The sequence below is a fragment of the Nematolebias whitei genome, chromosome 1, assembly GCF_014905685.2.
Source record: "Nematolebias whitei isolate Nwh7 chromosome 1, NemWhi1, whole genome shotgun sequence".
Taxonomy (NCBI): Eukaryota; Metazoa; Chordata; class Actinopteri; order Cyprinodontiformes; family Rivulidae; genus Nematolebias; species Nematolebias whitei.
The window spans coordinates 66,973,436-66,984,176 of NC_056498.1; the positions used below are offsets into that span (position 1 = coordinate 66,973,436).

At 39.8% G+C, this 10,741-nt stretch overlaps 1 protein-coding gene across 1 annotated transcript; it reads left to right on the forward strand.

The window, feature by feature from the left end:
• Positions 1-2,930: 2,930 nt before the first annotated feature.
• mtrf1l (mitochondrial translational release factor 1-like) lies at positions 2,931-9,701 on the forward strand. The gene is made up of 8 exons (XM_037680253.1): positions 2,931-3,437; positions 3,542-3,621; positions 3,791-3,895; positions 4,083-4,161; positions 5,213-5,376; positions 7,931-8,048; positions 9,060-9,196; positions 9,478-9,701. Exons 1-8 carry the CDS (start codon positions 3,029-3,031, stop codon positions 9,688-9,690), a joined length of 1,305 nt encoding a protein of 434 aa, XP_037536181.1. The 5' UTR covers positions 2,931-3,028; the 3' UTR covers positions 9,691-9,701.
• Positions 9,702-10,741: the final 1,040 nt, after the last annotated feature.

Here is a 10,741-nt window from a genome sequence, read left to right on the forward strand (position 1 = left end):
AGGGGGAACAGATTTTCACGGGGGAGCAGAATTTCGCACAAGACCGGTACCCAGCCTTTTGTAACGTCCCAATTTTATTTTAACAGTTGTTTTATCATCAATATTATCGTGTCATTTGAAAGAGTGGTTTAATGTAAAAATAACAACTTCCATTTGTGAGTAAACACAGCTAATGCCACTTTTTTCTTAGATACACAAAATGTCATACAGATTTAAATTAATTCGATTTTACACATAGTTACTGGAAAATCACAGCAGATATAAATGCACACATTATTGTATTAATGAAATATAAAGCAAAGGTATAGATGGTTTTACTTCATTTTGTATTTTGCTTTGTGTGTTACCTGTTGTTCTGTCTGTACAGCACTTTGGTTGGCCTTGTCGCTGTTTTAAGTACTCTATAAAATAAAATGGTATGGTATGGTATGGTTTTATATTTTTAAATGAACATCAGGCTATCTTGTAAATGAGTCCTCGAGGCTCAGTGGGATTTACCTGTCTAAATAAAGGTTGAATGGAAAAACATCTGGACAGACATTAGCAACTAAACCACAGATATTTTAAATGTTTTTCTTCTTTCGGCTTCTCCCTTCTTCAGCGGTCGCCACAGCAAACTAAGTCGCACGAAGACTTGGCAATTATGTTTACGCCGGATGTCCTACAGATTCAAACACAGACGACCAAGATACCAGCCCTCTGTGTGGAGCAGGGAGATGCTATCTAGGGCGCCCAGGGAAGCAGATGATGGTGGTTAAGGGCCTTGCTCAAGGGCCCAGAGTGGGGTAAATGAGGGTGGAGGCAGGTGTGGGTGCTTCACCTATCCCACCCACATTTTGATGTTGTCGGTACTGGGAGTTGAACCAGTGATCGTCCGATCACAGGCCCACCTTCTCTAACCTCTGTGCCACCATTCCCAAAGCACCTAATCTACAGATGAAGATAATAAAGAGTAAAGAGTTTTAACAACCTGCACAACACCATCCTTTAGGTTTTTGAATTTTAAAAATTACATGAAAAACTGGGCTATGATTGTTGGAGGGAGTTACAACTAGTTAAATGGAATAACTTTGTATGAAAAAAAAATAAGGAGAAGGGTTTTTTGTCAGTTTGGTCTTGAGCCCCACTAATGAGAAAAACGATGTATAAACTTCCACAGGACAGTTTAGTTCACACCCCTACTTGGAATGTGTAAAGTGGCTCTTTCACTGAAACCACACAATGAAGAAATGGTGTGTGTGTGTGTGTGTGTGGGGGGGGGGGGGGTGGATTTTAGATTACAAGTATCTGTTGCATCTTTAAATTTACATTTATTACAAATGTAATAATACAAAAATGTTTTGTGGTACCAACTGACATCACATGCACAGTATAAATGATCAAACACAAAAGTACTGTGAAGTTTCATCATGTGATGATGTGAGACACCCGTGCATGGTGAAGTGCATTTATAATCAAATCCCTCAATCTGTTCTGTTTAATTTTAAAGTTGAATTTACAATTCTTTACAGATGCAGTCTTGTTGATTTTCACATGGGTACAAACATAAACCATTTCCAGACCCTATTTTGGTTGTGGAGCTGAGTGGACGGTTGTCTTTGATTAAAAATAGCAGTTACAATTTTTACTCTGCAGGAGATGTTTTTAGCAATTAGGTTAATTATTTTAAAGGGGTGTAGAATTAAAGACCAAAGTTTTTTTTTTTTTTTTTTTTTAAATAATTAATTAATTTTTATATGAGATGACAAAATTGGCACTGGGTACATGCTGTAAGACTGAATATATGGGCTCAAATTACTTTTTACATGTGCAAAATATTTATGGCTGGAATTTGAGCCCATAGTGATTTGCTTGGTGAAATAAAGATTAATAAATAAATTAGTAAATTAGTATTAGTAAAATTCCAATAGACCATTGGCATAATGTTCAAATCTATTAACATTGATAGGGAAATACATTTTACTCAAGTTTAAAAAATAGGAATACATTTTAGTGATTTTGTTTTACTTTATTAAATTTCAGTTCAATTCATTTCAATTGTAAAAGCAAACAAAAGCATATATTTGTTCATTATAAGTGTATATTGTCACAATAACACAGTCTAAATCATATAATATTTAAATTTACACATAAAATCAAACAAACAAGCAAAAAAAATCAAGCAAAAAGGGCAAAAAAGTCACACATACAGTATCCAAATTATTAATTGATTAAATATTTTTGGGGGCTGGTATGTTTTGAACTAACTTCACAAACGTACTACTAAATAGTTTTAATTATAAGCATTATTATTGTATGCTTAATATCAAGTTCAGCTCAAAAACCTCTGAATTGTTGTCATTGAACGTTCAAACCAGTAGGTGGCAGTAATGTAACAAATCACTGCGCATGCGTGTCAATTTCAACATGTCTGCGCCCATCAGCAAGGTGGTAAAGAGACAGCATTTTAAAAGCAGATGTTAACAATTAGTGAACTGAAAATGTTAGGACTATGTGTGACTGAAATGTGTTTTTTCGTAATATCAACATTTATTCTGATAAAAAAGGAATCCCTTTCAGAAGCTTTAGTCTGTTTCACGGTTGTGTGTTAGCATTGAAAGTGTTTGTTTACTCCGTTAATTTATTTTTTTGTTGCCTTCATTGCGACGTTACATATCAACAATCGACTATTATTTCTGGATTTGAAACAGTATTCTTTATTTATTTTTGGAATTTGCAAAAGCACTGTTTGTAGCTGCAGACAACGTGAACTTTTAATTGTTTTAAATTTTATTGAATCAAATGTATGTTTGTTGAAAACCATACACCTCAAAATTAATAATTCCTTCGTTGTGGACAATTTTCCTCTTAATACCATACATCTAGTACCTTTAGGCACCTTAAAATATTAAAAAATATATATCTCTTAAAACCTGAGTAGTTTTGAATGGAGTTTGGCCTATTCATGGTCATGCACCAAAAAGGTGACATCAAAGTCTAAGTCTGTTTGTTCTACTGCTGCCTAGAGAATCTTCAAGTCAAATTTGTAATGGCTTATAGAAGACTTCTTAGCCTTCTTTCAAGAAGAACTGAGATGATGCCTCCCTTTCAACAAAATCCTCAACACATCATCAGTCACACTCTTCCTGAACATGCCAGTCACCTCTGTCACAGGATCCAAAGGACTCTTCACACAAGTCCTCCACTGATGGTGAAGCTGCTGTCGGTGAATGAACTTTTTGCCAGTAGTTCTCTACAAGAACACTTAAAACGGATAGAAAAAGAGTACAACGACTGTTTTCAAGTTGTCAGTGGTAATGCGGCAGAAGGAGAGGGCGGAGAAGATGAAATGAAGACCAAGCGGTCCAAAGTATCACTGCTGGCTCCTCTCGTTCAGAGCATCAGAGAGCTGGACAGAAAACAAAAGGAGATCAGTGAGACTGAGATGCTCCTGAAAGGTGAGATGGGAAGAACTGTGAAAAAATAATCTCTAAAAACATACTTTAAAAGAGTGGATTTAGCCAGTGCTGTTACACTAATGTGTTTTTCACTTTGCTCAAAGATGAAGATCTAGCACTGCGACAACTGGCTAAGATGGAGAGAGAAGGATATTTGCAAGATATTCAAGATCTGAGACAAAAGGTGCAGCTTTTCTCTTTTTGACAACTTGCTGCATAATAAAGTGGAATATTTTTTTTAAAGGGTTTGCACTACCAACTACAGTAATGCCATCTTATAAATAAGCGGACACTGTTGTATTTCTCTGTTTACTTTTGTTGTTGCTGTGCTCAGTCATGTGCTCTTCAATCAGATTTTAGGTCTGCTAATCCCTGACGAGGAGGCTGATATGAGTAACCTTGTCCTGGAAATCACAGCTGGTGTTGGGGGTCAGGAGGCCATGCTATTCACCTCTGAGGTCTGGTCAAGTACCTGTATACATTCATTAAAATTTATTTTGTATATTTTGTACTCATTTCATAAAGAGTTAGCCTCATAATGATGCTGCATTATTACATCAAACTTAGAGTGGACACTAAAATCAGTCCATTTTGTGTATTTTTAGTGTATTTACATGCTGCTGTTTGTTCTCCTTTCTTTTGAAGATGTTTGACATGTACCAAAGCTTTGCTCGGCATCATGACTGGTCTTTTGAAATTCTGGATCACACGGAAAGTGATTTAGGTCAGTTGATGCAGACATATTACATGAAGAGTTGTGTTGTGATTTACCTAATCCAAAGTAACAATACTTATTTCCATCTCTGCTTCTGTTGTCATCTCTGTGTTGAGTTGCTGCATTAAATGTTGTTTTTTTTATTCCTTCTTGTTTATGTTTCCTCTTAAATTGGCCTTTGCAAAAAATATATATGAATGTTAGATCACCATGCCATATTTAGTCCACTAAACAATGGACCCATTGCTTATGCACATTTGTCACTTACTATTGTTTCATTCTTAATTAGCAATTATCTTGAAAATGAGAGCTGCCTCTTAAAAGGTGCAGATTTTTCAGTCACTACTGGTCAACAGATGAAACAAAACTTCACAATTTTAATGTTTTCTTGCAGTGTTCTGCTTGCATTCATATCATTATTGTCCTACTTGAAGTTACATTCATTATCAAAACAAACTAAATTCCATGCAAATGTCATGTAAACACACAAACTGATTTATGGGATAATTAAACATTAATACAACACTGCTTAAATATGACTCCTGTTTACACTTGAGCTTGCATTTTTTTGTTTATTTGTATTTCTGTCAAGGATTTTGGCTTTATTATTTGGTGTTTCTGCACATACTAAAGAAAGATTGTGTTTCTAACTATGAAATATAGTTGCAGTGATGATAACTGAAGTTACATATTATAACTAAAACAATGTAAAGACACTTGCTTCTTCTGCCCCCAACACACACACAAAATTGCAATTATTTTCAAGACAAGGGCGAGCAATTGCTTTTAAATAGAAATGTCATTTTAATGATAGAAGGAAATAAGTTTTACAACAGGAACGTTTTAACTGCAAGCAAACTGACTTTTAGGGCTGAATAAATGAATTATAACAGACGACTAATATAAATACATTTAACACTTTTTTTGATGCATGGAGTTAAACTCCCAGCATCTCACTGCATGAGTTTGTTCTAAGACACTGAATTTGAATACACGTTTATTAAAACTGGTGAAAATACTATATCTTATATATTAGTACTTTGTCATTCAATGTGTGCAGGAGGATTACGTCATGCCTCGGCCAGCATCAGTGGTCCTCAGAGCTACAAGAAGATGAAGTTTGAGTCTGGAGTTCATCGAGTTCAGAGGGTTCCCAAGACTGATAAACAAGGCCGGATGCACACCAGTACCATGACTGTAGTTGTTCTGCCCCAACCCACTGAGGTACGACTACACAAATTAGATAAATATTTATGTGCATTACAAAGGTGCTTATTTTTGCTCTCAACACGACAGTTTTTAAAAAAAAATCTTAATGTAGTTCAAACACTTTAAATGTAAGTTATCCTACAGTCCTATTATGAATATTAAAATAGATGTTGGAAGGAGGGGAAATAATCCATCCATTTTTTCCCACTTATCTGGGGTCGGGTCTCGGGGATATCAGCCTAAGTAGGGAGGCCCAGACTTCCCTCTCCCCAGCCACTTGGGCCAGCTCCTCCGGGGGAATCTCAAGGCATTCCCAGGCCAGCCGAGAAACATAGTCCCTCCAGCGTGTCCTGGGTCTTCCTCTGGGTCTCCTCCCGGTGGGACATGCCCGAAACACCTCACCAGGGAGGAGTCCAGGAGGCATCCTAAACAGATGCTCAAGCCACCTCAACTGACTCCTTTCGATATGGAGAAGCAGCGGCTCTACTCTGAGTCCCTCCCAGATGACTGAGTTTCTCACCCTATCTCTAAGGGAGAGACCAGACACCCTGCGGAGAAAATGTATTTCGGCTGCTTGTATCCGTGATTTCGTTCTTTCGGTCACAACCCAAAGCTCATGACCATAGATGAGGGGAGGAACGTAGATTGACCGATAAATCGAGAGCTTCGCCTTTTGACTCAGTTCTCTCTTCATCACGGCAGACCGGTACAGCGCCCGTTTCACTGCAGATGCTGCACCTATATGCCTATTGATCTCTCACTCCATTTTTCCCTCATTTGTGAACAAAACAAGATACATAAACTCTTCCACTTGGGGCAGGACCTCCTCCCCAACCCGGAGAGGGCACTCTACCCTTTTCTGGCTCAAGGCCATGGCCTCGGATTTAGAAGAACTGATCCTCATCCCGGCCACGTCACACTCGGCTGCGAACTTCTCCAGCGAAAGTTGTAGAGACGTGATCCTAAGGCCACCAAAACGGATCCCCTCAACACCTTGGCTGCGCCTAGAAATTCTGTCCATAAAAGTTATGAACAGAATTGGTGACAAAGGGCAACCTTGGCAGAGTCCAACTCTCACTGGGAACGAGCCCGACTTACTGCCGGAAATGTGGACAAAGCTCTGACACCGGTTGTACAGGGACCTAACAGCCCATATCAAAGGGCCTGGTACTCCATACTCCCGGAGTACCCCCCACAGGGCTCCACGAGGAGCGTGATCGAAGGCCTTCTCCAAGTCCACAAAGCACATGTAGACTGGTTGGGCAAACTCCCACGCACCCTCCAGGACCCTGCTGAGGGTGTAGAGCTGGTCCAGTGTTCCACGACCAGGACGAAAACCACACTGCTCCTCCTGAATCTGAGGTTTGACTATCCGACGGACCCTACTCTCCAGAACCCCCAAATAGACCTTAACAGGGAGGCTTACAAGCGTAATCCACCCTGTAGTTGGAACACATTCTATGGTCCCCCTTTTTGAATAGGGGGACCACAACCCCGGTCTGCCAATCCAGGGGAACTACCCCCTATGTCCACGCAATATTGAAGAGTTGTGTAAGCCAACACAACCCTACAACATCCAGAGCTTTAAGGAACTCCGGGCGAATCTCATCCACCCCTGGGACCCTGCCACTGAGGAGCTTATTAACCACCTTGGTGACCTCAGCACCAGAGATTGGAGAGCCTGACCCAAAGTCCCCAGGCTCCGCTTCCTTTGTGGGAGACATGCTGGTGGGATTGAGGAGGTCTTTGAAGTACTCTGCCCACCGACCCACAACGTTTTGTGTTGAGATCAGCAGAACACCATCCCCACTATAAACACTGTTGGTGGTGTATCCCCCCCCCACCCCTCACCCAATATGCTGGATGGTGGACCAGAGTCGCCTTGAAGCCGTATGGAAGTCATTCTCCTTGACCTCTCCAAACTCCTCCCATGCCCGAGTTTTTGCCTCAGCCACCACCCAAGCTGCATGCCGCTTGGACTGCCGGTACCCATCAGCTGCTTCTGGGGTCCCACAGGCCAAAAAGGTGCGGTAGGACTCCCTCTTCAGCCTGACAGCATCCCTCACCACTGGTGTCCATCAATGGGGAAATAATCAAAATCATTCCAATAATTCTCACTCAGGTCATCAGCACGGTTTCTTTTTTTATAGAGACGTTTTGCCCTCTATCCGGAGGGCTTCATCAGTCTAAGGAGTTCCAGTAAACTGACAGGACGGCCCCTAGAAACCATCGTAGCTCCAGCAAACTGGTTGGTCCACTTAAGGAGTTTACTTCTTGGTGGGGAAACAGTTTACTGGAACTCCTCAGACTGATGAAGCCCTCCAAATAGAGGGCAAAACGTCTCTATAAAAAAGAAACTGTCCAGATGACCTGACCGAGAATTATTGGATTTTATACCTGAATGATTGATCATGAACTTTGTTGTTAATCAAAATCATTAAACCAAAGAATACTCTTTACAGATTCAGTTTATTAGTTTTATTTTTAATATTTATTTTATTTATTTAGGAGTTTTATGAGAGTTTATTTCCCCAACTCAGCTTTTGTTTATATTGTGTGGTCTCTTTAGATATCTTTCACAATAAACCCTAAGGACCTGAAGATAGAAACGAAGAGAGCGAGTGGAGCTGGAGGACAACATGTCAACACGACAGACAGTGCAGTCAGGATAGTCCATCTTCCAACAGGTAAAAACTAAAAACAACACATGCTAATGCAGATTGAACGTACTGCACATGCTTCCTTTTTATTTGAAGCAAGCTGAGCCAACATTAACTGCTTTCATTGGTTTCCAAATTGAGTTAAATGACCTTTAATAGACTACAATGCACAGTAGTAAGAAAACAACAAGTTCTGTCTGTTGACATTGTGCACCAGTGTACTGCCTTTCTACATCCAAGCAAAGTCCATCCATCCATCAATCCATTATCTTTACCCGCTTATTCCATTTTGGGTCACGGGGGTCGCTGTTGCCCATGTCCAGCAATCACTGTGCGAGGGGCGGGGTACACCCTGGACGGGTCGCAAGTCCATCACAGGGCCACATAGATGACAAACAAGACAAACAAACATTCAGTCTCTCACTCACATCTAGGGACAGTTTAGAGTTACCAATCAGCCTAACATGCATGTTTTTGGTCTGTGGGAGGAAACCAGAGTACCCGGAGAAAACCCATGCATGCACGGAGAGAACATGCAAACTCCACCCAGAAAGGCCCCTGGACCAGGGTTTGAACCAGGGACCTGCTCGCTGAGAGGCAGCAGCTCTACCAGTTGCGCCACCGTGCTGCCCATCCAAGCAAAGTATTTTAGAAAAATATAAGACACAGTGCATATATGTAACCTTTAACAATAAACATGAATTTTTAACAAAAACTGCGACAGAAAATAAAATAAGGAGAAGTTCTAAAATCTGTAAACGCTGTAGCTCTATACCACTTCTTAAGAGCAAAAATCCAGGGCAAATCAAGATATTAAAACATAAGCACAATTTTTATTTAACTTGATGATGCTGCTGAATTAAAAATTTCAATCTTTTCTCCTAAAGTCAGGAGTTATAAACACTTTTTGACATGTTCATGTGTGATTGTGAAAGGTAGTTTTGTCACTTTCTGCTTGTTCCTTCCTGTGTCACAGTAGTTGTGAAATGAGTTGGTCCATTTTAATGTGGCCCTTGAATGCTCGTGTGTGTTTGTTAGGTGTGGTTGCAGAGTGCCAGCAGGAGCGATCCCAGCTGAGGAACAGAGAGAAGGCCATGATGTCTCTGAGAGCAAAGCTTTACAGCATGAAGATGGAGGAAGAAACCAGCAAGCGCTACAACCAGCGTAAAATCCAGGTGAGGTTACATTTATGGAATTTTGAAACTGCAGACGAAGAGCTTAAAACATTATCTAAAATACTGGTGTGTCAACATCATTTAAAATATGTATGATTATGAATTTGAATGTTTAACATTGAAATAGAATTAGATAAAATTCAATAAATCAACAGTCAGTAAAATAAAACAAACAACTACTTTCATCTGATTTTTTTTATCCAAAAAATAAATGAACAACAAAAAAGAAAACTGCAAAGTAGAAAATAAAAAAAAAACATCCCCCACTCCCTTTTTTTCAGATTGGCACAAAAGCCAGATCAGAGAAGATCCGGACCTACAACTTTGCCCAGGACCGTGTAACAGACCATCGCATCGGCGTGACTGTGCACGACGTTAAAAGCTTCCTGCTGGGGGAGGATCTGCTGGACGAGATGAACTCTTCGCTGCAGGAGTTTTCCAACCAGGAGGCGATTATGGAGCTGTTTGAAAAGAGTAGCCAGGAGTGCTCATGAGTTTGGCTGTGACAGAAAGGAAAGTTTTTTAAAGTCATGGATACTTCAACTCTCAAATGTTGGACATTCCTACTCTGCATAAGGGTCTAATGAATACTGACCACAATACATTAAATGGTGGTAACGTACTTCTGCCAAACTGCAAGACTGAGGAACTTTTCTGCAGAGATTTGAATCCGTCGAGAGGGAGTTGTTTATTTTTTACCATGCTCATTAGACTTTACCTTTTCAGGTAATTGATATTTTTCTCATACACAACTAAATTTCAGCTACTAAAGCATAAAATTAGAGCAATATCTGTGACATTGCTGAGTTATAGTTATTTTTGTGTTTTTCAAGGTTGCTTAGTTGTGGCGGTCATTTTGAATGGTGTTGATACCAAGAGTTAATCACTTGTAGATGCACGTCCATTGATTACCCTCTAAAAGTTTAATTAAATCAATCCTCTGGTTCCTGGGATATTTTTCTAAGTCTATAGACAAATGAACACAGAAAAAAAACACATAATTTCCTTCAGTGGCAGGCAATAAAAGTGCAAATTAAAAAAAAAATTGTATTGAGGCTTTGATCATGTGTATGCCAGTGTAAGTAAATTTGTTTTTGACTTCTTATTTATGGATTAGTGTAGGGTTTTTAAACTTCATTACCCATAATCCTTTGAGCGCTAAGGTTGTTTAATCGACTGCGGAGACGAATCTCCCAACGGTCGCATCATCCAGCGCTACCGTTAGCCTGCTAAAAATGGAATAGCAAGACAATTTCTACAGAGAAATACGTTTGTATTTATTTAAAAATATGCCGTTTCTTAGAAAAACTTGTCTGGGAAACTCAAAATTAATTGTATTTAATGTCTTTACACTTTCTGGAAGACCGAAATCGTTGTTTTCTACGTCGGTAGCCGAGCGGGTTTAGCGAGTGATTCGGCAGCGAAGAGGAGGCTCATCTGTCGGCTGCTGCCGCCGCTGCAGCTCCGTCTGCGAGGATTTGGACAAAGCCTGTCAGATGTGGGACGATAATACATATTTAAACTCGTATGTGTTAAAACCAGCTG

Coding starts and splice junctions, on each gene's coding strand:
- mtrf1l (XM_037680253.1), top strand. CDS start 3,029: ATGGCTTATAGAAGACTTCTTAGCCTTCTTTCAAGAAGAACTGAGATG. Junction 3,622..3,790: donor TTCAAGATCTGAGACAAAAG/GTGCAGCTTTTC, acceptor CTCTTCAATCAG/ATTTTAGGTCTGCTAATCCC. Junction 4,162..5,212: donor TCACACGGAAAGTGATTTAG/GTCAGTTGATGC, acceptor CAATGTGTGCAG/GAGGATTACGTCATGCCTCG.